The sequence below is a fragment of the Pyrgilauda ruficollis genome, unplaced genomic scaffold, assembly GCF_017590135.1.
Source record: "Pyrgilauda ruficollis isolate IOZ18807 unplaced genomic scaffold, ASM1759013v1 scaffold18, whole genome shotgun sequence".
Classification (NCBI taxonomy): domain Eukaryota; kingdom Metazoa; phylum Chordata; class Aves; order Passeriformes; family Passeridae; genus Pyrgilauda; species Pyrgilauda ruficollis.
Genome location: NW_024516984.1, coordinates 7925022 through 7949726, shown reverse-complemented (window position 1 = coordinate 7949726; position 24705 = coordinate 7925022). Strand labels below are relative to the sequence as shown.

Genomic DNA, 24705 nt, shown 5'->3' with positions numbered 1-24705 from the left:
CACATTCACAATAACTTTTTGCAATAATACTTTTTAGCTTTGCTCATGATCTTTTTTTTTAACATTTAGGTGAGTAGTTGCACTGACTACTTGTTGACGCCGAAACAATTAATCTGAGGGTAAGAGAAATAAAAGAATTTTCTCATAAACTGGTCTGTTTGTAGGGAAATACAGCTCAGTTTTACAGATGTGAAAACTATGGCTATTTCATATTTGCTTGTATATCCTTGCTCTTCTATATAGTGCCCTGTATCATATGAGCCTCCAAGTACTGCCATGAGGTATGAGGAAATAATTATAGTACTCTAAAATGTGACTAACTAGTAAAATCTACGCTCTGAACTTCCTGACATGTTAAGTTGGTGTCTTTCCTTTGATAACTTATTGCAGCTCAGATGAAATCAAAGGACCTGCGGCAATTCAAAGGAGCTGAGAATTCTTATTGTATTCAAACAATGGGAAGGCAGTTCCTGACATTAACACGAACAAATATGAACTTCTTTTCAGAAGAAAGAAAATTGAATGAAACAAATCATCCAACATCTAGTCTTGCAAGGACAAATTATGTCTTCAAGTTTCTTGTATAATCATGCAAAGGAATACCTGCAGCTTAAGCAGCAGTTTTGGACAGGCTGGGCATGCATACAGTAATGTAACTAATTATGATACTTTATACTTAACACCTTTCATCACAAAGTACACTATCAAACACTAGTCATTTGATCCTTACGACATGTCTGTAGAAGGATATTATACTGTTGTAGAGATTGCACACAGAGATTAAATGGTTTGGGTTAGGCCACACAGCAAGTGAGCAGCAGAGCCAAAAGGAGAGCGTGAGTGTTGGCTTCCAGCCCTGCGCTCCAACTACTGGACTGCACTTCCTTAATACTTAAATCCCATATTGCTTCTCTAACAGAGCTACCGAAACTTCTGAGCACTCGTAAATTTTGGTGTAGTATCAAACCTGTTGTGTGTCTCTCTCCTGGCTCCTTTATGATGTCACAAAACAGTGTAGTGGCACTTTTAAGGGCCTCATTTCACAGGTCGCCCAGCCCTGGCGGGGGGTCAGCCTGACATTGTGTAGCTCCCATTCGCTGTCCCCAGTACACAACTGCTGGCTGCTGCTGTTTCTCTGCTCGCTTTCGTCATGGCCTCAGTCTTATGCCCTTAGCTCTGCTGTGTGAGTGGCTGGACCATTCTGTGCTTAAAGAATTCCAGCTATAGGCTAGCTAATGGGAAACAGATGTCTCCCTGGCACTGCCGGAGCTTTCGGTCCTGCCGCTCCCGTAGCTTCCCACTGGCAGACGTTCAGGTAACTGCTTCGGGACAGCCACGGCCGCCCGGAGCTCTGCCGGTGCCCCGGAGGGCAGAGGGCGAGGGAGGAGGAGAAGGGGGCGAGCGGAGGGGGCTCAGCCCTGGGGCAGCTGCCGCGCCGGCGATGGACGGAGCGGGGCCGCTCGCCGGGGCTGCCGCTCGCCCGCTGCCCGCCGGGGCCCGGGGCCACCGCGCTGCCGGCACGGGTCGGGCCGGCCCGGGCCGGGGCACGGCGGAGCACGGGCTCCGCTTCCTGTGACCGGCACAACAAACTCACGTTTGCAAACTCTGCGCTCCACGCTGCGCCGTGGGGGCTCGTGGAGCTGCGTGAAACAGCGCTCCCCGAGCCAGCATGATGCTCGGGAAATGAGGAAAAAACCAGCCACGGAGGGGAAAAAAAAAAGGTAGGAAATGCCGAATAGTCTTGCACGCTGCCTCTTTGTGCAGGATCAGCCGGGGGTGTGACTGAGTCCCCACAGCACCCACCCTCCGGGGTGCCACCCAATGGCTGCCGTGTGCTCCGCACGGCCCCTCCCGCCCGCCCGGCTGAGCGGGACCCGCCGGGACACGGCCCCGACTGGCTCGCACAGGCTGTAACATATAAAGGCTGTCAGCAGCTCCTCTGGCCAGAAGCTTCACAACCAGCACAGTTTTGTTCTTTGGGGGGTTGTAATAAGAGACACTTCTTCACAAAGGTTCATATCATCACATAGGAGAGTGCTATATATACTGGGAGAATAATAGACTCTGTTCTTTTTTTCTTGGTATTATCCAGAGGTAAGCCATACAGTTCCATAAGTTTGCTTTGCATGCAGTTTTATCAATGCTCATCACATTTGGTGAACTTAAGGTTTGAATGCTATTTCTAAGATGTCCTGCTTTCATGCTGTATGTGTTTTCTTTTGCCTACCGATTTATCTCTGCCACGTTGTGTCAAAACACTCCATGCCTATGGGGTAGGCATAGCCTAGGATGTATTTTTAATTTTCAGTGGAAAACATGATGTGAGGTTTCTTGCAGTCTCCCTATTTAAGATCTGTAATGTGGTTTATTGACTGATTGGGTGTGATAGCACTGTCACTATTTCAGGAATACTACTAGCTCTGACCATGTACTTCATAATGGTACTTCATCTGCTGTGTTGTAGTAAGACCATCATCACTTATTACAGATATTGAAAATTGCTCAGCAACACGTGTTCTGCCTGTTCTGTTTGTTTTTATGATTAAGCTGACAGACAGAATGGTTTTTCTGATCACAGCCTGCTTTTTCACTTTGTCTTGCTACACAGATGTACAGAATCACATCTTTGGTATTTTCTCTTCTACAGATTTGCTTTCTGCTGCCCTGACTTAAAGCAAAGTACCTCTGTGGCCTATCTGTCTCCTTTGGCCCCAAAATGACAGTAATTGCTGCAATCAGTTGTTCTCTCTTATTTTCCATTCTCTGTGAAACAAGTGCATTAGTGTTACCCAACTCCACTGACCTATTCCTGTCAGACAATAATTTCACTGACATCAAGACGGCTTTGGCAGCTCATCTGGACTCTGCAAAAATTCCCAAAGCCAGGCGGAAGCGCTACATTTCACAGAATGACATGATTGCCATTCTTGATTATCATAATCAAGTCAGAGGCAAAGTCTTCCCACCTGCTTCCAACATGGAATATATGGTAAGTGAACTGTTGATTTCAGAGTAAAATAAACTGTAAATCAGTGATTGATTTTCTTAAACAAATTTTAATGGTTTAGTTAACTAAACAATTTTTTTAAATCTATTATTGCTTACTAAAATGTTCTGTCCTTACGTTTTTCAAGCAGCATTAACTTCAGCAAGCAAAAGCTGAATACTGAACTCTGAACCTCTTACTTGCCCTGTTCAATTTTCATTTCCATGTGTAGTCCCAATGAAATAAGTGAAGTGGTGAGTTAACTGCTTGTTGGCCTGAGGAGTAGTATGTGATCACATGCAAACCAAAGTGTTTAAAGTGCTGATCACCAGCTCCATAGTTTTTGTGGAGTACACTGATGTGGATTGCCCTGATGTGGGCAAAAAGACACCAAATGAACCTTTCTAATTTATTCCATATGTATTATTTATGGAAGCAATATGGTAAAACTGTTTGCAAAGTAGTTAATCTGATACACTGTCTCCTGTTCATGTTTTTCTTACTGCATGTTGGTTTTGTACACCTAATACCTTTATCTTTCCATCAAATGCAATGCTGCTTTTCCATGTTTCTCTAGTATGTAGGATTTCAATGTGCACAAAAAGAGTATGTGGCAGGCATTTTCTCCTTATTGGAAAATACTTATAGGAAGTATCTGTTCCTGCAGGTGTGGTAGAAGTTGCACATTCACTGTGATCTCATACTGCTGGCTAAAGCAATGTTTGCTACTTTATGTTCCAACTTTGCATACATGCATAATGTGGGCCTCTAATATTAAACATAGGTTGTCCAATTTTTTTTTTTTTTTACATTGTAATTAAGGTATTCACACTGTTTTGAAAGTACAGACAAGTTGTGTCAGCACCATAATAAATGCTTAAAGACACAGTTTCTCAATAGACAGTTATGACAGCAGACAGTTAATAGGTTTGAGAAACAGGACACCATCAGCTTGACATAAAAAGGGGATATCAGTAATAACAGCTCCTCCTTTGTAGCAGCTAATGACTAACAATTTGGACATGTTTCTATCACAGATGTTACCTAAATCTGGATTTCAGCGTATAATCTGTTCAGCATATCCCAGCAGCACCTCAGAATGCTGAGTGCTCTCAGAATATTGCAGGATGAAGACCATAGGCTGAGTTTGAAGTCTGGTTAAGTGGAAAGGTCAGAGACAGAAAAGCCATAGCGGTCAGAAGTCAAGCTCAGTCATCATTTTCATGTTCTCTCCACTGATGTTTCCTTTGATTCTGTATAAATAAACTTTGTTGTAATGTCTGAGGGAATGGCAGCCTACCATACCCTTCCTTGGCTTGTGTGTTTTAGAAATGTGCTCCTGCACTTTGCTTAAGTGAAGCCAGCACTCTGTCCTATTCCCAAGGGTTTTGTGAATGCAGTGTTCTTAGCCTGTTCAGTAAAGTAAAACAGAAATAAATAGTTGTAAATAGAAAGCTACATTTACAACTAGAAAATAGTTGTAGATAGAAAGCTTCCTGGATTTTATTGAACTCATATACATAAAATGCCAAGATTGTGTCTATATTGGTGGGTATTCTGCTGCAGCTTTGCTGCAACATAGACACAAAATCAAGATTGAAATCATGCTCTTTACAGTTGGCAGATGTTCTTTTCCTTGTCTTTCTCACTATTGCTTTTGCCAGTAGCAACCAGCCATAGGATGTCCCTGTTCCTGGCAGCATCAGCCCCAACAGTAGTCTCAAGTGCAAGGACTGAAAGCTTTCTTTTACACTTGGTTTTCCAGTCTGAAAGTACTTTGTGACCTCATGCTGCAGAATTCAGATCAGCACCTCAAGCTATGTAGGTAATGAACCAGAGTGCAACTTGAGCTTGAATCCCCAAGTGGCAGCCACCCCTCTGCCACGAGTTCTCTTTTAAAATTGTCTAAGTCTGTGTGTGTCCCATGTAACTACAGAGCAAAAAATGCTCAGTGAGCAACATCACACATGGTGTGCTCTGCCATCTGTGTTGTGGTCATGGCACCATATGTAGAACTTCTTACCTCTCTGACTACAGAAGGAGTTTGGTAGGGAGGCCTGGAAGATGACATGGTGCTGCAAGCCATACTGAGACTGGAAATGCCATTATCAGTAACTGAGTTTGCTTTGTCCATTTTTTGGTCTCTGAATAATTTCAATGTGTGACACAGCATCTGTTGTGTCTTACAGGGACATGAAGTTGCTGCTGCTATATAAAAAAAGATCTTACATTTCTCAATACTTATTTTCATAAATAAGACAACAAACACATTGTCATCAACAACAGACAACATGCATTTGTGCTTGAAAGAACCTTACAGAGTGTGTGTTCCTTTCCTGAATACTATGGAAAAGTTCTGGGGTAGTAAAGAAAATGGCCTATCCCATTTTCCCTAACAATGACTGAAACGGATGTCACATGTTAGAGAGCTGGAATTGCTTACAGATGCAGTATATTGTGGAAATCTTTTAAAGTGTGTTGAAACAGAGAAAAACTAAGCAGCTTTGAAGCACTAGAAATTTTTTTTTTCATCTTTTCTATGTTCACTGTCATAGTAAATTGTGTTTTGTTGTTTTTTCCTAATTCTTTTAGGAGCTGTTCTTCTCATTAATTACTGTATCACATCCTCACTTCTGTGCAGTTCCACTTGCTTTTATTTCCACCTCCCTGGTGGGAATAAAACCCCTTCAGGGTTTGGTTGCATGGTTTGGTTCTTGTGATTCTAGTTCCCCACACCCAGCCTTTTTTGGGGCATTTCTACTTGACACATTCTGTTCCTCTCTTGGGTACAGTCTGCTTCTCACATGTTCGGTGCAGTTACAGATACTTCACACTCCTTGGGCGTTATTCTCTCTGCCCTTACTGTCTAGAAGGTTTATGTACTGTAGGACTTTGGATGAGAGGTCTGGAAGAGCAGCTTTGAATGCACATGGGTTAGGCAAGGGAAGTTCAGATAAGCAGAGCTGGGAAGTGTTCCAATTGTCTTTGGGAGAGGTGGCTCTGAGTGCTGCCCCAGCCTGCTGTTGCATGCAGCCCCCCATGAAAGCAGACAGCTGGGGAGTCAGACATGGTGGGAGGCATTGTGTCAGTCCCCAGTGAAAGAAGCTGGTTTGTCTTGTGCCAGTTACACTTTGGCAAGTCTTTCTGTTGGGACATTGGCACCCAATATGTTAGATTTTAAAGTAGTCCTCCTTTTGGTTCTGGTTCTGGAGGTACTGATGCCTTCAACTGGAAGTTTTTCTACAGGTGCAAATCTAGTCAGTGTATATGTGAAGAAAAATGAAAGAAAACAAGAACTTCCAGGCCTGTAATCCATAATTAGTGAGTCTTTTTTTTTTTTTTTTAAATTTGGACCTTTTTCTTCCGCATCCTAAGTCTTTGCTTGTGCTTTGAAAGCTGAGGGCATGCCTGCAGAAAGAAAGATGACACCATACTTCTGGCCTGACAAAGGGTGAAAATCATCTACTTGTCTTTGTGTATTTTTTGTGGAGAAAGCAAAAAGATTCCATAAAATTCGTGATTCAGAAAAAGTGAAGTGTAGATTTGCCAGCAGCTGTCTAGAGTGAAAATTATGTACATCTGTAGATCCAGTGGAAGCATATGAACAAAGAAATCCCTTTTTCTGAATGCTAATTCTGTACTATGGAGACCTGTGTTGCCTTTCTGGAACATCTCAGCTACTTGCTAGGCCAGTAAATATTTGCAAGATATTGCCAACTGAAATTTGAGTCTCATAAAATATCTTTTAATGTGCATTGGTACTATCTTTAGGTTTCCAAAATATTCATTCATGAAATATCTGTTCCTATGAGGATCAGAAGTTATTTTTACTTTTCCTACAGTCATCCCCACTTGCGACTAGTTTCTTCTCTATGGTCTTTGTTGTATCCCTCATCACTGTGTTTGTGCAAAAGCTGGTAAAGCCCGTGCTTATGTATACAGACATGCTCTTTAAAGCTTTGCATGCAGAAGCAGTAACTGATATAAATGGGCCTTGATGCACACTGAACACCATCCTTCATGGCATTCCCATGCAAAATAGGAAAATCTGTTTTATTTAGGTGTTCTCTGAGGTGATCTGAATAACTTGTTGAAGAGCCATAGTAAAGGCAAGCCATGAGTAGTTTCACTGCTTGCTCTGCAAGGATGCGTCCTGAGTCCAGTATGGATGAACATAATTATGGTTGGCTGGCAGTAGCATGTATGAAGTATAATAGAGGGGGCAGGATTGCATACTCAAAAACATGTTTGTGGAATGCTGGCTGAAGATTTTAAGTGCAAAAAGTGCTCTAGATAAACTCGAGCCTGCTGATGTATCAAAGATTTTTAGACACAGTTTCAATTCTTTTTTGTTTAGTAACTGCACTTTTATATTTGGGAAAGTCTGACCCTGATTGAATTTTGTCACTTTGACTCACTTTGTAGAACTCAAAGTAGTAAAAGATTTCCAGACTAGCCTGAAATGAGTTAGTTTAGCTACCCAGGAGTTATTTTGTGTTTCTCATGAGCTGATGGCACAGGAACTGGAAGAGAATGGAGAATTTCAGCATATTAATTTCTAGTAAATCCACATAAAAGACCATAATAGACTAAACAAAGGAAACGACCTATTGTTGTAAAAGAAAAGTAGTTGTGTTTGAAAAGAAGCTCCTGTAGTCCTGTGAAGGAATCCACGTGTGTCATGCTGGAATTATGTACACTCTGTGTGGCCCAGGAATGACTCTCGTTGCCAAGGTGGTGTATTTGGATACTTCCTGTCCCAGAAAAGTTGCAGGTAACTTCCAAAAGTGCAGGTCACTTCCAAAGTCAGGTCAGAGAAGCAAGGTATAACCCAGTTAGTGCTCACAAATGCGCATAACTTCCTTATTATTTCACTTCGAAGTTTGAAAGTCTTGATAAAATTCTTTTGCTGTCAAGGTGATCTTAAAAATATTCTGGGAATATGCAGTAAGTGATGGGTAAGACAAAGTCAGAAAAACCTCAGCAAACCTACTTCAAGTTTTCCAAAGTTCTTCTTAATACCGAAAGCCTTTTGTATGGGCATGGAAAGACCGAGTTAGGTTTTCTCTCCAATTCAATAGCATTTCTGATAAATAAACTTTTCAACTTGTTTACCAATTTTTTTACTGTTTTCAGTGTGGTTTCTTACAGACCATTCTAAATCTTTAAGGACATTTTGTTCTTGAGTCATTTGCCCTGGCTTATTTACATGGTCCCACTGAAATCATATATGTTTGTGAGTAAGGACTGCAGGGCTAGTTCCTTCAAGATTTATGTCTAATGAGTTGGATAGAGTCTCTTAATTCATGTACTTTATCCCTGGCCTGTTGCAGGACTTCCTTCTGCATTACATACATATGGTTTTCATCTTGTCTACTCTTGAACACATATAGTGATGCTGTCTCAGTCACATCTCTTGGCAAATATTTTACCTTAGGAATAGAAATTATTTCCAAATGTTTAACCTAAATATTTCCCTCTACAGCTCAGATAATTAATCTTTATATGCATTTTTAGACTGCCAATACAATTTCTGTCGTTTTTCCTTTCAAAAAATTACCCTTTACATATTTACTGACAGTTTTCTTGGCATTAAGGTGCATATTATCTTTCCTCAATTTGCATGTGCGTGTCATTACAATACTTCTGCATATTGGATCAAATTATAGTTGCACTCCATTTACAGTTCCTTAGTTAAATTAGTGAACAAGACCCTTAGATGTCAAAGAAGATTAGGCCCATCATTTTAACTGTGCATGTCTAACTGCCATAATGCAACAAAGAATTTACTGTAGAAGTTACTAGCAGCCTACCTTTTCCATTCAGTAGCCCTGTTCCCTTAAATCCTGTATACATAGTGAAGTTTGAAATAAAGTAACCAGATGACGAGTCAGGGTGCAAAGTTCTTGATATGCTTTTCATCATGCTAGAGTACAAAATAAATGCAAGTGTAATCCACCTCAGTCTTATGCTTGGAGGTTCTCCAATATGGGCCTCCTGTCCCAGTCTGCCGTGGCTTTTAGCTTGCTCTATGCTTGGAATTCACAAGTGAGGTAAGAACAAATGAGAAGGTGTATAATAGTGGAATGTGTTCACTCGTTCCAGTTTCTGCCTCCTACCACTTGATTTTCTGTTTAGCCAATTAATGTCCCTTCTGCCTAGTACCATAACGCAGCACCAGGAATATAGGAAGATCATGGGCAAATGAATTCTAGAATAGTGATCCTCTCAGAAAATTAAAATAATATGGATGCAACTGATGTGGTTCACATGGTTACAGTTAATGGTGTCTGTCTGCATCACAGCCTGGAAAGGAAGCAGTTGTGTCACAGCATACTCAGCCTTTTTCTGCAGGAGAGGCACAACATGGCAACTGACAGAGAGAAAGCAGGAATAAATGGAGCTTACTTTCTGCTGATTTTGGCATAATAGACTTACCTAGCTCTCTTTTCCCTCACAGGTGAGTTTAGCTACTTATATATTTCCTAGTGCACTAGTGTGAATAATGCAGCACTGAGCTACTTGGCTATCACTGCCATGTCAGGTGTTGCCCATTTTTCCTGCAGTTTCATTGACAGAAAGCTAGGAAAGGCTGTTCAGTCTCAGTAACTGGTGTTCATTTAGGGTCAAATCCAAGTGGATGTTACTGATAAGAAGTACAAAAGCCATCTGTTATGTTCAGAGTGAATGACAGAAGACCTGTTCAAGAGTTGAATGGAAAAGACTCTTCCTGGAAAGCACTCCTTGAAAAATCTGAAGAACTTCCCCAAAAATGCTGTTGTTGATAAAATTTTGTGGAAAAGAATGACTGTGTTAAACTTGCTTTGGTACTAGAGCTCTGTTCCAATGTTTTATGCATAACAATTTTAGAACATCCATCTTGGTGGTGTTTTAGAAAAGAATATTTACGTTATTTAAATTTAGTATTAGCAGAAAGCCTTCTAGGAGTTTAAACAAACAAAAAACAACTTAGTAAAGTCTCAGATAGAAAAGCAGCCTGCCCAGAGGCCTCAGAATTAGACATTCCTTTATTATTAAATGTAGCACCTCTTGAACTTGGCTAAAAACAGAGACAGGGCATTTTTCACAAGAATCTTGATCCAAAGTACACAATACTTTTTTTCATATGTGAATGGAGATTATAGTAACCTTAAACCTCTCAATGTTTTTGCTCTCCTTCTCCACCTGAAAAGATAAATAGTCTATTACAGGTCTGTGAAAATGTGTGTCCTAGAGGCAGCAAAAGATGGAAGCCCCAGGATGGCCCCTTGCTTGCTTTTTGTGCACAGAATCTTCAGCTCAGGCTCCTCCATGTAAAAATGCATCTGCAGGTGCCCTGGGATGGAGTTTGAGGTCTGTTTAAATGAAACTGAGAATTAACTGGTTTTGCACATCTATCTACCTGTCACTGATATCTGCTAATCTGTATCAAGAGAAAGAATCTTAAATTGAGCTTTCTTTTTCTGAGAATAAAGAACTATTATTCTTTATTCTGCAGAAAGAGGAAGCTTCTATGTGTTTTCTTTAAGTCATGCTGTCATATCTTTCAGCTAGAGCTGTTTAGAAAACAGTAAGTATTTTCTTTGGGAACTTTTAAAGAAATTAAGAACATTTTTCCTTTTGATGGAAAGCTTCAGTGGTTAATAACAAAGAAAAGCAGAATGTATATTTTTTTTCTGTATGTAAGAAAAATGAAACACCACAAAACAAATACATTTTCATTCACGTTTTATGTTTCTAAGAAAATACAATTTGTTCTGATCATATTTAAAATGATAGAGATCAAACACTCCTTTTCAGACTTCTGACCAATTGTCAGGGTGACACGGAGCTAAAGTTTGGTCTTTTTTGTTACCATTTCTAAGATAAGCTGTTGCCAATTAAAATATGCCTTGCAGGAGGTTAGAAAAGCACTGAATATTTTAAGATATATAGCTGTGATATTTAACTTTTCCAAAAGCTAAACAAATAGTAGAATATCAGAGAAGCTTATTGTTATTAAATCTGACAGCATACCAATTTTCTTTATTTCTTATTGTCTGAAAGCCTGATGCCAAACATGAAAGGAAGTTCAGACAACATTTAGAAGAAAAAAAATATTGACTACTAACAGTGGTAAAGCTTCAAATGATAGCACTTTGTGTTTGCACCACGTAGACACCCAGGAATATAAGCTTCTATGTAAAACACAGACTTGAATTTTCATAAGAAAAGTATTTCTGGTAGTGAGGTTTCTTGGGAATATGTCTGGTGATGCCTGGATTAAGCCAGACCTTCTCATACTGAGCCCTTCAGAAGTGTGACTCAGATGTTTGGAGGTTTGGATATATGAGAGCAAATTTGCTGTAAAACATTGCAGAGTTTTACTTTGAGTTGCAGTGGATTGTTGGACAAGCAGCTTGATGTATTAACCCTCTGTTTATTTGCAGAAGAATGACATCCAGAGCTGTGATTCCCATCAAGATATTTTTCTCTAGAGGGTAGACTGGAAATTTTCTGTGTAAACTTTCTAATTATTACCTAATGCATGTGAGAAAGTAGCTGCATGTGTGGTAGGCACCAATTACAATATACATACTAAAATTTCTAACAGGTGGCTGTTGAGATAAAAAAACATATATATATTCTTGGAGAGAGAGAGTCTAAAGTCCAAATGATCTCAGAGCCTAAATAAATATATAAAGTTTGCCACATCTCTCTCTAAGTTCCAATGAGCTCATATGTTTTCATCACACAGTATGTATTGAAAAAAGTGGGAGCACAAAGACGAGGCTCTGTCAGTCATTCTGCTGTGAAAGCATGCAGGCAGAAGGGCTGTTGGGTTGTTTTATTAAGCTTTCTGCAAGATTTGGGGTAGTGGACGTGGTGGGAGGTCCTACAGGATTTTTCTAAACTTGACAGTGCTGCATGTCTGGCTGTATGAAAGAGAAGGGGAGCAAAGGACTCCTGTGTGCCCTGCACGCTGCTGTGGGATTTGAGACAGCCGCCGCACGCGCAAGTGCGAGCGGTGCAAGGCTGAGTGACCCGTGAGGACAGGACCTGTGTGTTGGAGGGTAGCAGCCTACATCTGCTAATCCACTCTGGGACTTGCACGAGCAGCTGTGGAATGCAGCTGCACAGATGGACTGGACATGTTGGATTTCATCCCTTGGCTTCACAGTGTTTTTATCACAGGAAGAAATTGCTTGAGTCAAGGTTTTCTTCTTTCTCACTTGTTGTCGTTCTGGAAGTAAGGGCTTTTGATCTTCAGCTAGGCAAACAAAGAGAAGCAGGGAGCTACTGGGGAGTAAAATAATATGTTTGAGGTGGAAAGGCTAATTTTTTAACTGATCATTGCTAAAAGAAGGTTGTACTGGCCTTCTTTCTGAGATGCCTAAGAATCGCTGTTTGTATGAATGATCTGTTTGTGTGAAATAACAATCAGAATATCACTAATATGAATCCAAAGTAAACATTTATAGATGAAAAGCAAGATGCCAAGACTGGAAAAAAAAATGCTACTTTTATTGCTTCAAAATATAGCAGTGTTGCCATGCAACTCTCTTCAAATTGTGTATCCCAGTATTGCATTTGCTATCTCTTCATGTAACTGCACTTCTGTAAAGAAGGGAGTTGCAGAAGGGAGTGGTTAGTGAACTTCACCTGTTTGCTCTGGATTTGTCTTCACATCTCTACCCAGTGTTTGTCACTTCAGCTGTACAGTTGGTGGCAGCCAGCTGAGGGTCTGGTCACACCACAGCTGTCCTGGCACAATGGGCAGCAGCCCTGACTCAGGGAATTCCTTGGAAGGTAGTGAGTGACCAGGGTGTGTATGTTTTGCTTAAAGTACTTGTTTTACTATTGGGAAATAAGCACAGTATTATCTTAGCTGATATGTCATTTAAAAACAACAAAACAACAAACAGACCAAACATGAACAGTGAGGCACTGAGGGCTGCTGATGGTATTTAATATCCAGAGCAATGTTCTGCTGAGGTTCTCTTGTGCTCTTTTGCAAGTTAGGAGAACTTCCTACTTACTGGCAATAAAAATGAGCTGGGAAAGAGAGAAAATCATGATGGCAAAAGAAGAACAGAAACAAAGGTTTGGATTCCTTGAGTGTTTTACCATGATCATTAGCAGAGTCCTTAGGCTACCAGGTAAAAACATATCTCCACAATTAACCCACATCTTCTATCAGCTCCACAATTAGCCTACATCTTCTATCTCACACAGGGCAGGAGCACTCCTACTTACTGTGTTCATATTTTCTTTGTGACAATGAGGGCTGTAAATTTAAGTGTTTCTAAAAACATCCAGTTTACCCACAGATATCCACACAGGATGGGAAAATAAAGAATACAGTGTATGGCTGTGTATTCTGTTCCCTTTGCATTTAGATCACAAATTCTTGCTACCTGTTGCTGTTAATAATAATTTCAGAGTACTTGCAGAGAGGAGAGGTCATTGTCATTTGAGTGATTAGGTTTGTCTCCTAAGACATTTATTGAGCAGAGTGTCAAGAAACCAGCTCCATTTAAGTGATTGAGGACTACAATTCTGCCTGCAATGAAAATGAGCAGAACCATGTTTCTAAGTTCTGTTAAAAATTGTTATGTATGCAATTCCTCATATTTAAACATAGGTATCAAGTAGGAAGGGAACAGCCAGTTATTTTTCAACAAATGTTGTGGACAGATCATTGTAATATTGTAGTTGTTTTCTTTTTCATCATCAGAATGTTTACTCAGTTTCACCATTGTTTTAATACCTAAGAGCATAGTTGTGACCAGGACCTCCTGTTCCAACCAAGCACAAAAGGACAACTTCATCCTTTTTACATGAAAATTATCTAAGAATAACTGACAGACAGCTATAGAAACAGCTATAAAAAGGAAATGTATGATATTAAATATTAAATAATAAAACAATAAAACGATATTAAAAGGCTTTCCTTGGTGAAGGAAGCCCACTTTTGGTGCTTCAAGAAATTTCACTGTACATGAAAGAGATTTTGTTTTACACTCTATTGCTTATTACACATTTTGGATATTAAATATTTTACTATTTGTTTGCAGAGGGAAACAAACAAAATCTAGGATGAAATTCTGGCTCACTGGCAAAATTCCTGCTGACTTTATTAATGCTGAGATTTTACTGCTAACTCTCAGCAAGCACATGCTGTGTGAGTGCAAAGAACACCCCAGAGCTGCCTCATGAAGTGGTCTCAGATGTTGAAACTCTCCATGTAGAAACACTGTCCTGTTCCTTGTGTTCAGACCTCTCGACAATTTTCAAGTGAGATGTAGTTTGGAAGTGTTGTTTTGCAGGGAGCAGTACAGAGAGCACAGTCAGAGAGCTTTCTAGGAAAATAATCTTTGGCTCAAGAAAGAAAAATAAATTGGCCAAAGGATGTTCATTTCAAGTTGTCAGTGGAAGTGTGGTGATGGGCTTTAACTCTATTGTGGCTCAGTTAGACCCAGTTGAGAAATGGGAAGGTTTCCATGCTGGACCAAATCAGTGATCTGGAGTTTGGGGGGCATCTTTATACTGGATAGAAGGTGACTTCTTCCTCAACTACTTGCAACCTAGAAAATGAAAATTAGCTGTCCTCAGGGAGTGGATGATCATATTTTGGCACTAGGAGTTTGCATGATCAGCATTTCAGGATGAGTCACCTTCTTAGATCTTAACCCATTGAGTATGGAAATCTTTTTCCTTTTTCTCTTTTACAATTTTGTGTTCATGTCAGGCAGCTTTATTGGATGTGTATTATAGAAACACTGCATTGCCTATATTTGTAATTTTGTTTATCGCTCTGTTTCTTTTAAATTCTTTGCTAATTAGCTTGAGCTTTTTAATTTGAACTCTGCATTGCCTATATTTCAGTTTGTAATTTTGTTTATCGCTCTGTTTGTTTTAAATTCTTTGCTAATTAGCTTGAGCTTTTTAATTTCTCCTTGTACAGAAACTGTCCCTCTCTCTTCCAAGTTACTTCAGTTTCTCTTTCTAGGATATATTTGCATTTCTTGGTATGCTATTTATCCATGTACACATAATGAAGCCATATGGCTTTAAAATCCAAATGTCTTTGCTCTGTTCTCTTACATGCCCAAAACAGGGGTCTGAACTCTGATAAAAGTTAGTACAACTGTGAACTCAGGATCAGACTTTTTTTGAAAGGGTCAACTAATGTCACAGTCTCTTACAATATTTTGGGTCATTATGAGATAATATTTTTCACTTTCAGCCTATATAATTTGTTTGGCTTTCTGTAGAAGCATAGAATGGTTTGGGTTGGACAGAATCTTAAAGATCATCCAGTTCCAACCCTCCTGCCGTGGGCAGGAACTAGACCAGTTTGCTCACAGCTCCATCCAGCCTTGAACACTTACAGGGATGAGGCATCCACAACTTCTCTGGGCAACCTGTTTCATTGGCTCACCAGCCTCACACCAAAGATTTTCTTGCTAATATCGAATCAAAACCTAGTCTCCTTCAGCTTTAAGCCATTCTCTCTTATCCTATCACTTGATCCCAGTGCAAAAAGTTTCTTTCCAGCTATTTTGTACATTCACTTCAGGTGCTGAAAGACTCTATAAGGTCTCCCTTATGTGTTCTCTTCTTCTGGTGATCATCTAGACATAGTCCTAGAAGGACTGTGAGCACCTTTTTGTCTGAAAAGATGAAGTAAATCAGGAAGGTGAGGCAATCAACTTCTCCCATGAAACACAAGTCATTTACATAGCAGTAGGGGACTCTGTAGAGGCTTTTCACCAGCCTGCTAATGAAGGAATGCAGGAAATTTAAAGATTCTGCATATGCACCCCTTTCCCTTATCCCTTAGTCAGTAGTTATTTTCCTTCTCTTTGTTTCTATTTTTTTAATGTTTTCCAAAAGTTTGATCTGTCCAGAGAGGGATCAAGTGTGAGTAGATAATGGAAAGCAGAGTGCACTATACATGACAAACTCACAACATTTTAACGGAGTTAGAAACAACACCTCAAAACTTTACAAATTCAGTGCTGCAGATGATTCCTGATAACCAGAAATGAAGCTGAGGAGAAGCAAAAGTGAACTAGAAATGCCCTTACTGTCCAAGGCAGGGACTGTGCCTTGCTTAGAGAGTGTTAATAGTGAAAACCTAGTCCATTCTTCACATTTCTTTCAAACACCTAACATGCTATTTTGCGAGGCAGTTCAGTACACAGAAATGTGCTGGGTGGAAGTCAGGATGTTGGCGCTCTTTGTGTGAATCCAGTGCACATTTAGATTACTGTGGGAGTGCAGACAGGTCACTTGGGAGCAAGCACGCAAACCTCATGTTCAGCCTCCTGGCAGGAGCACTCGTGCCAGAAGCATGATTAATCCCAGCAAAGGAGGGTGTTTATGGGGTGTCACAGTCCTGGCAGAGCAGCCCCTTATGGATGCACACCAGGCAGCTGTGTTTGGACCCACGCGCTGGATCCGTGAGCTCCTCTGCTCCCCTGGGCAGGCTCCAAACACCGGCTGTGGCCCCAGCCTCTCAGGCACACTCCCCAGGCACTCTTTTATGTTTGTACCTACTCTTTAAGCCCTCTTTTTGGGACCACTGCTGTACCGCAGGGATTATAAAGGGGGTTTTATACACTGGCCACATGCAGCTAGTAAACTTAATGGCAGAGATACAAAGCAAAAGAAATGTCCTTGCACAGTTTTCTTCGACTTAGGCCCTAGAGCATATCCTGGGTTTTGGATTTTTTATCTCCAGCTCCTCCAAGGAACTCCCATAATTTTTCAGGGCTGAAGTCTAAATGTTCCCTGGCTTGAAGAGTATTCCTCTGTAGCATGCTTCTTCTTAAGACTTCTGTCTTTTGTCCTTGTACTAGCAATTTGCTTTGACTTTGTCCTGGAAAATTTTCTGAACAGGTGTAAAATAAACCTTCTCTTCTTTAAGCACAACCCATTTTACCGTCCCTAAGGTGGTTCCACTTGAATGGAAAATGATTGGTGTTAAGGAGTCTTACTGGTCTCTATTGTGCTTCTTCATCTTTAATCAAGGAGGTACCTTATCCACTCCATATTTTCAAAAGCTTGGTTCAATGGTCTAGCAATTTCATAACATTTACTACATTTTGTCCTTCTCACTAAGAGAAATTTCACAAAGTACTAGAGTCAGGTCATGAACTATTGTCCTAGTCTTTTCATTATGACCCGTCTTTTCACTCTTCAGGTTGGTGAAATTAAAACTGAATTCAGTGTTAGAAATTATTATTAGCTCATAGTACAGAAAATATTTGTGATGTGGGCCACTTTATCCTTTTATAAGTTAATTTCTGACTTTGCCTCTTATTTCATGCCTCAGAGAGCATGCTCTTTATTTCATAACCACTCAAGATATATGAGTTTGTGTTTGTGTTTAAAAAAAACGGATGGTCTGCATAAACAATTTTACCACATTCTGTTCTGCCTTTCTACTTGCAATTCACTGCAACTATTCTGCACCTAAACACTCCAAGAAGGGTATTCCAAATATACATGTAATTCCAGAATCTGCAGCCTACTTGGGTATCCCTTAAACACTAAGATATAGTAGGATTTGTGTGCACTTGTAATGTAACAGTGAGATATTCTTTATCAGGAGTTCCAGTGGTTCAGTAAGTTCTGTTGCCAATATCTCCATTATTTCTGAGACAAACCTGTTTTGCTGTGGAGAAAACAGCAGTTACAAATCAAGCATGTAATTGAGCAGGCAAAGCATATAAAGGAGACAGTGTTTAAGTTCACTTGTCATGTTCCAAACATTGGAGAACTTAAGTCAAATTGTCTGTTCTTACAGAGTTGTTATCGTTTTTATATCAGGCAGTGAGCAATGCCAGTTCCTGTGCAGAATAAAGTAGTGAAATCTATACTGTACCTGGAAACTATCCATAGTCTTTGCCTTTGTGGAATCCCTTTCTTGACCTTGTGACCTCAAATATGAAGAGCTGCCACACACATTGGCTCTGGCTATAGATATTCCTGAGGTCCTATTTCTAATGTGTTGGGGTTTTGTGGGGTATGTAATACCTATGCTGAATTGTTCTTCCCTGTGTTCCTCTCCTTCACTTTCTATCGGAGTCCCAGCCAACATTTCACTCCTCTCCACACATGGATCTCATCAACACAGAAGGGAAAATGGTAGGAGAATGCTTGTTTGGTGAAGGGCTTTTCCAGAAAAAAAGGGAGAGATCAGAATACTTGGCTTCCTCTAATGATATAGGAAGGAATTCTGTCCAGCAACAGGGCAAATCCCGCTGGATTCTGTACATGCTGCTCCACAGTTCTCTTCTTAGTTCTAGATCTGATGTATCATGATAATATATTTATGAGTTAAGGTACTTGCTTCTTTTGTTCTAGCACTATGATAATTATCTGCTTTTTTTCTGTTCTACTGCTAAGGATACTTTATTTTGTCAGGTTTGGGATGAAACTCTTGCCAAATCTGCTGAGGCTTGGGCTGCTACCTGCATTTGGGACCATGGTCCTTCCTATCTTCTGAGATTTTTGGGCCAGAACCTGTCCGTAAGAACTGGAAGGTAAGAGGTTATCCTACAAAGCAACTATTTTATCAGCCTTTGAACAGCCTTTAAGATCCAGATCTTGGATGAATGCAAGTGTCATCCAGTATTCTATGTCTATATCTGTAGAATATATCTATATCTGCCAATGTTCGTTTGGCTCAAGAATATTATTGCTTAATACTGTGACCCTGGTGATGTGAAGAGAAATCTAAAATGACATGTTTTTCTTTCATTTCTTTCCAGGTATCGATCTATTCTCCAGCTGGTAAAGCCATGGTATGATGAGGTGAAGGATTATGCTTTCCCTTATCCTCAAGACTGCAACCCTAGGTGCCCGATGCGATGTTATGGACCCATGTGCACCCACTACACACAGGTGATATAAATTTCCTCTATTCAAAATCTCATGTCCAAAACTAAACTTTCCTGTGATGTATTTATACCCCCCTCTCTCAAATAAATGTATGTCTAAATCTATAAATATATGTATATATATATTCCTTTTCAATTTGGACTTCACCAATAATAAATATTTATTCAGATGGTTTGGGCCACTTCCAATCGTATAGGCTGCGCAATCCACACATGCCAGAATATGAACGTCTGGGGATCTGTTTGGCGGCGAGCTGTTTACTTGGTATGCAACTATGCCCCAAAGTGAGTTGCTCTCTTTTATTTTTGTTTATTTTTATACTTTTTGCATGTTTTGGTCCTCTCATAGGACTGCTTACTCCTCTTTCGGCAGCATTACTCCTCACTGCTTTTCTGTTATTGTCTTTGTGCTTTTTCTGTGGGCTGCTCCTTTGTTCAAGCTTTCAATCTGAACATACGGAAATGTATGACTTCAGTGTACAAGGAGGAAAAGGAATCAACTTGATGTGTGTGAAACAAAACAAAAAACTGCTTTTCTGTTATTGCTGCTACTATTATTATTATTTTATTTTTTGCCTTCTTTTTGCTGACTTCACTTTACTTGGAATTCCTTATTTCTTCACTCTTTTATAGATAGGCATGGTGGACTAGACTTTCTCAGGTAAGCAATCCTGCTGTAGGTCAGGCTCTTGATTTACTTACAGGTGGGCCTGTGCAAACCTTATGAAATTCAGTAAGGCCAAACACACCTAGACTGGGTTAATCCAAGCCCAGGTACAGGCTGGGTAGAGAATGAAATTATAGCAGCTCTGAGGAGAAGGACTTGTGGGTGTTTGTGGATGAAAAGCTCAATATGACTTATCAGGGCATGCTTGCAGCCCAGAAAGCCAGCCATATCCTGGGCATCAAAAGAGATGTGCCCAGCAGGTGATTCTCCTCCTCTGCTTTGCTCTCCGTCTGGAGAGCTGCATCCAGTTCTGGGATCCTTAGCACAAGAAAGACATGGACCTGTTAGAGCAGGTCCAGAGGAGAGCCACCAAGTTGATCAGGGCTAGAATACCTTATTTATGAAGGCAGGCTGAGAGAGTTGGGGCTGTTCGGCCTGGAAAGGAGAAGGCTCCAGAGAGACCTTGTATCCACCTACCGATACCTAAAGGGGTCTTGCAAGGAAGCTGGAGAGGGACTTTTCACAAGGGCACATAGTGATAGGACAAGAGGGAATTGCCTTAGCTTGATGGGTAGGTTAGATTAGACATTAGAAAGAAATCCTTTACTGTGAGGGTGGTGAGGCACTGGAACAGTTTACCCAGAGAGGTTGTGGACTCTCCATCCCTGGAGATATTCAAGACCAGACAGGATGGGGTTCTGAGTAGCTCAGTAGATCAGGGCTAGAATACCTCATTTATGAAGGCAGGCTGAGAGAGTTAGGGCTGTTCGGCCTGGAAAGGAGAAGGCTCCAGAGAGCCCTTGTATCCACCTACCAATACCTAAAGTGGTCTTTCAAGGAAGCTGGAGAGGGACTTTTCACAAGGGCACATAGTGATAGGACAAGAGGGAATGGCCTTAGCTTGATGGATAGGTTAGATTAGACATAAGAAAGAAATCCTTTACTGTGAGGGTGGTGAGGCACTGGAACAGTTTACCCAGAGAGGTTGTGGACTCTCCATCCCTGGAGATATTCAAGACCAGACAGGATGGGGTTCTGAGTAGCTCAGTAGGGCTAGTGAGAGGTTCCCTGCCTATGGCAATGTGGCTGGGACTAGTTTGTCTTTCAGGTTTGTTCCAACCCAAACCATTCTGTGATTCATTCTTTGATACATGTTGCCCACAGGACATGTGACCATGCTACATAATCCATAGCATTGCTTCCATATAAAGTCCATCAGCCTAAGTTCCATGTGTGCAAATCTATCTCATCTTGCCTTCCATATTAGGGTCTGTTAAAATACAGCTCACACCTATAGGTGGCCGTATATCCCATAACGTGCAGAGGTTGGTGTTAGGTTGAAATGCAGAAATTAATTTTCTGCCAGCATTTCCTAGACATCATCCCAAGCTTGCCTTTGGGTGCAGAATGAGTCAGTAAAGTGTGGCTCTGGAAGAGTTTCAGTTTGCGGTCTGGTTTGCACCACTGTTGCAAAAGCTGCACAGACAGTGTAAGTGGCTGCTTGCTCTGACTGTGTATTGGGCAAAGACACAGTTCTGTATAGGAACCTGAGTATAATTAACTGAGCATGTTTTCCATAAACTCTTGGTGGCACAGGTCCATTTGTGGTAAAGAATATGCAAGAATATGTCATTACTCTAGCTGTTACATGAGTAAAAAAGAATTTTTAAAGGTTTTTCTACTGAAAAAGAGATAGGATTTCGTAAGAAAATTTACTTGGGGTAAAAACCACCTTTGGAAATCAAGGAGATTTCTCTGTCCTTTTGTCTTCAATATTTACTGGAAAAAGATTGTAAGAAATGAATGCGAGGGAGCAAAGATTAGGCAGCAAAGACTCTATCTGACTTATAGCTCCACAACATGGACAAGATTAAATCAAAGATTCTAAGATAATTTTTTTATATATCCTAGTTTGAAAAAAAAAAATTATAAGCTTTCTGGAATACTTATCTCATTTTCATATATAGGAATAAAATGAATTTACACATTAGGGATTTTTGGAAACTAATTTAGTGTTTGTGTATCAGCTAGCAATGAATTAATGACATTTTATATTTTCTGAATCTAAAAGTCCCACAGCTTCTCGAACAGCTAAACAAAACTTGAAGTTGCAAGCTCTTTCTCTGTGTAAGATATTGAGCAGACCTTTCAGCCACAGGAAGTGGAATCATGATTTTCACATCTACTTCTTTCAGGGTCACAAAAATGATATTGAGTCATCTTCCCTGGATTAATTTTGTATTTCTAGATTTAATTGAGTTAAGAGCATTGGGCTTAGGGTCCTTAGGCACACACTCAGAAGTCTCTTTGCCACTCAGTGAAGTCTGTGTCCTTCTGAGTAACCAGCACATCAGAAACTCCTCTACAGAGGAAGGGAGTGAATATTGCAGTCCTAATCTGAGTTATTAAGATTGGAATTTGGCAAAGATTTAGGATTTAGAACTCCAGTAATTTTCACTGATGCCATGCTGTAACATAGAATAATATTTATGCTTCTGAAATGAGTGAAAACCTCCTAAAGTTAAGGAGGATAATTTCAGTTTAGAAAGGCCCCAGATTATCTAGTGGTCTCAAGTCTGCCATGTGTTGCATAGAAAATGAAGCAGAAAGCAGTTTTCAACAAACTCTGAATTTCCATATCTGTTATCAGACTAAATATATTTCCTAAGCACTTAGTCTGCTGTATTCATTTGGAAGAGAAGTAGGAATGAGCAAATTATTTGAGATTCCTACTTTCTTCCAAGGCACAACCCAGACCAGGGCTTTTGATCCAGTATTACTGGCTGGGAGGTGGGGAATGACAAAATGTTTCATAAATAATTGCATTACTCACTGCTGTTCCACGTCACATGCAAACTAAAGGAAAGTTCTTTGCTCTGTGAGACATAACATTTAAATAAAAATCTAATTTTAACTTTATGCCTACATCATGAGTGTTACATGATTCTCTAAAAGTCTGTGGTTTACTTAAACCCCTAAAAGTCTGGATGTGTTTTTCAGATGTTCCTAGATGTTTCAGTGTTACCTCTTTTCATATGATCACTCTCCAGCTTTGTACCCCTTTATCCCTAGGGTCTATTGCACACCTCTATTCACCAAACATCCTACTTCTCTCGTTTGCATCTGTGAGACCTCTGAAAATGCCCCAATCCTGCTCCTTTTAATAGCTTTTTATCTTCCTTTTTCTCTAATGAATTCAGCCTCAGAGCTTCACAATGTGAACCTAGGCTGGTGCAACCTAAGAGTAAGGTTTCACTCAGTTTGTTTTTCCATCTTCAAAGCACAAGCTTTTACGATAACTGCCAGAGAAAAATGTGCTCAAGGAAAACCTTGCACCATTGCTTATTTTGCTACTTTTCATAATTATAGACCTCCAGTAAAAAATACTCTGTCATGGGATCAGAGAACCAAAAATCACTTGGTTGTAGCAAAAGCAAGAAGAGTGGGACTTCACCACTGAGACTAAAGGATGTGGAATGGATATTACTTGCCTGGATTCACATGATCATTTTCCTGCTCTTTCCTGGGAATTACTAGATCAATGTTTATCAGTAAACTGCAGAAATAAACTAATGTCATGTTTTTAGTAACAGAGCATTTATGGTATATCAGTGGAGACATTAATCACTCAAAACAAGTATGGTTGATGATTTTTTTTTCTCCCACTCTGAAATTATTAAGCATTCTTTTTCATTTTTTATTTTCAGGGGGAATTGGATTGGAGAAGCACCATATAAAGTTGGAGTCCCATGTTCAGCTTGTCCTCCAAGCTATGGAGGTTCTTGTATCGACAATCTTTGTTTCCCAGGAGTAACATCAAACTACTTATACTGGTTTAAATAAGTTAACATTATTTTAAAGAAAACTCACAGATGAGTAACAAGAACCTTGTGTATTGAATTTTGCACATATTATATATAGAGAGATATTGTAATAATACTCTGATATTTTCTTTTTGTATGCTTTTGTATAATTAGCTTTCAATGTAATTGAAATTTGTGTAATTTGGTTTTAACACTTTGGGATTTAAGACTCACATTATCCCTTTCAGATTAACATTTTGTTAAAGGAGAGCAAACTCATTTAAATCTTAGCAAGTGTAGCTTCCTGAAGATTAGACTATATTAAAAGCACATGAGAGGATAGAATATTATTTCCTTTAAAAAATAATAGCTCTAGAAAGAGAAGGGTCATTGCTTAATACTGTGCTTTAAAAATGGAGTGTGACATGCAAAGGAACAAATTGTCCTCACACTCCCAATGGTTCCTCCTGTTTACACCTGTGCTTTCACCTGCAATGTCAGTGGGACACTGAGCAGAGGAAAACATATGTGCAAGAGAAACTGCAGGATATTACCTACCTCATGCACAGCATCAGTTCATTTATGGTGTTTCAAGAGTTCAGCACATGGCTGCTGCTATCACATGTCTGTGTGCAGACAGGAATATTAAAGAGAATGGGGAGCCACACTGACTAAGATGCAGTGGCTGTTAACTCACGTGCCTAAAGTCTTATCTAGATAGAAGGCTACATCACTGTAAAAATACTGGTATAACAGCACAGCTTGACTCTACCTTCCTGTATTTCTGAACACAGTCTTAGTTCTATAATGGTGCTTTGCAGGAGTATATTCACTCTTTTACAGGAAGAAATATATTGCTACAAAGCAATATACATCAATACATGACATCCATAGAGGTTTTTACACTATAGGTTTACCAGTATATATGTTATCCCTCTGACTGAAATTCAGTTGAGAATCAGGGGAGATCAGACCTAAAAACAGGTAGGAAGATTTCTAAATAAAAGACCTTAGGGATCTTCAAAATTCATATAGGTTTGTTGCAAAAATTCCAAATTTCTAAAGCAATTGCCAGTGTCCATTAACAATATATTGCACTGTTTCCTGAAAATATCTGTGTGCATTATTAAAAACCAAATCTGCCAAAAACTTTCTGCCAAAACCAGAATGCCTTATGGGTGCCCAATAGAGACATTATAACCAAAATCTTATACAGGTACTTTTCTTGAAAAACAGATTATTAAATGGAAGAGATCAAATGTCTGCCACTGTTACTAGGTCATTGAAATAGCCTTGAATTTTGGCTTTATGTTACAGGGCAGAATGTACTCCACTTTAAATATAAGTGTTTAGACT

At 39.9% G+C, this 24705-nt stretch overlaps 1 protein-coding gene across 1 annotated transcript; it reads left to right on the top strand.

The window, feature by feature from the left end:
• Positions 1-1923: 1923 nt before the first annotated feature.
• On the top strand, positions 1924-23691 carry PI15 (peptidase inhibitor 15). Its single transcript, XM_041464493.1, has 6 exons — positions 1924-2094; positions 2648-2989; positions 18404-18522; positions 18751-18883; positions 19049-19164; positions 23254-23691. The coding sequence occupies exons 2-6, from the start codon at positions 2717-2719 to the stop codon at positions 23387-23389; spliced, it is 777 nt and encodes a 258-aa protein (XP_041320427.1). The 5' UTR covers positions 1924-2094; positions 2648-2716; the 3' UTR covers positions 23390-23691.
• The last annotated feature ends 1014 nt before the right edge of the window (positions 23692-24705 follow it).

What these genes read in the sequence shown, in the direction of transcription:
- PI15 (XM_041464493.1), top strand. Translation starts at nt 2,717, where the DNA reads ATGACAGTAATTGCTGCAATCAGTTGTTCTCTCTTATTTTCCATTCTC. An exon ending in TGTGCACCCACTACACACAG is followed by an intron (nt 18,884 to 19,048) that starts GTGATATAAATT and finishes ATATTTATTCAG; the next exon opens with ATGGTTTGGGCCACTTCCAA. An exon ending in GTATGCAACTATGCCCCAAA is followed by an intron (nt 19,165 to 23,253) that starts GTGAGTTGCTCT and finishes TTTTATTTTCAG; the next exon opens with GGGGAATTGGATTGGAGAAG.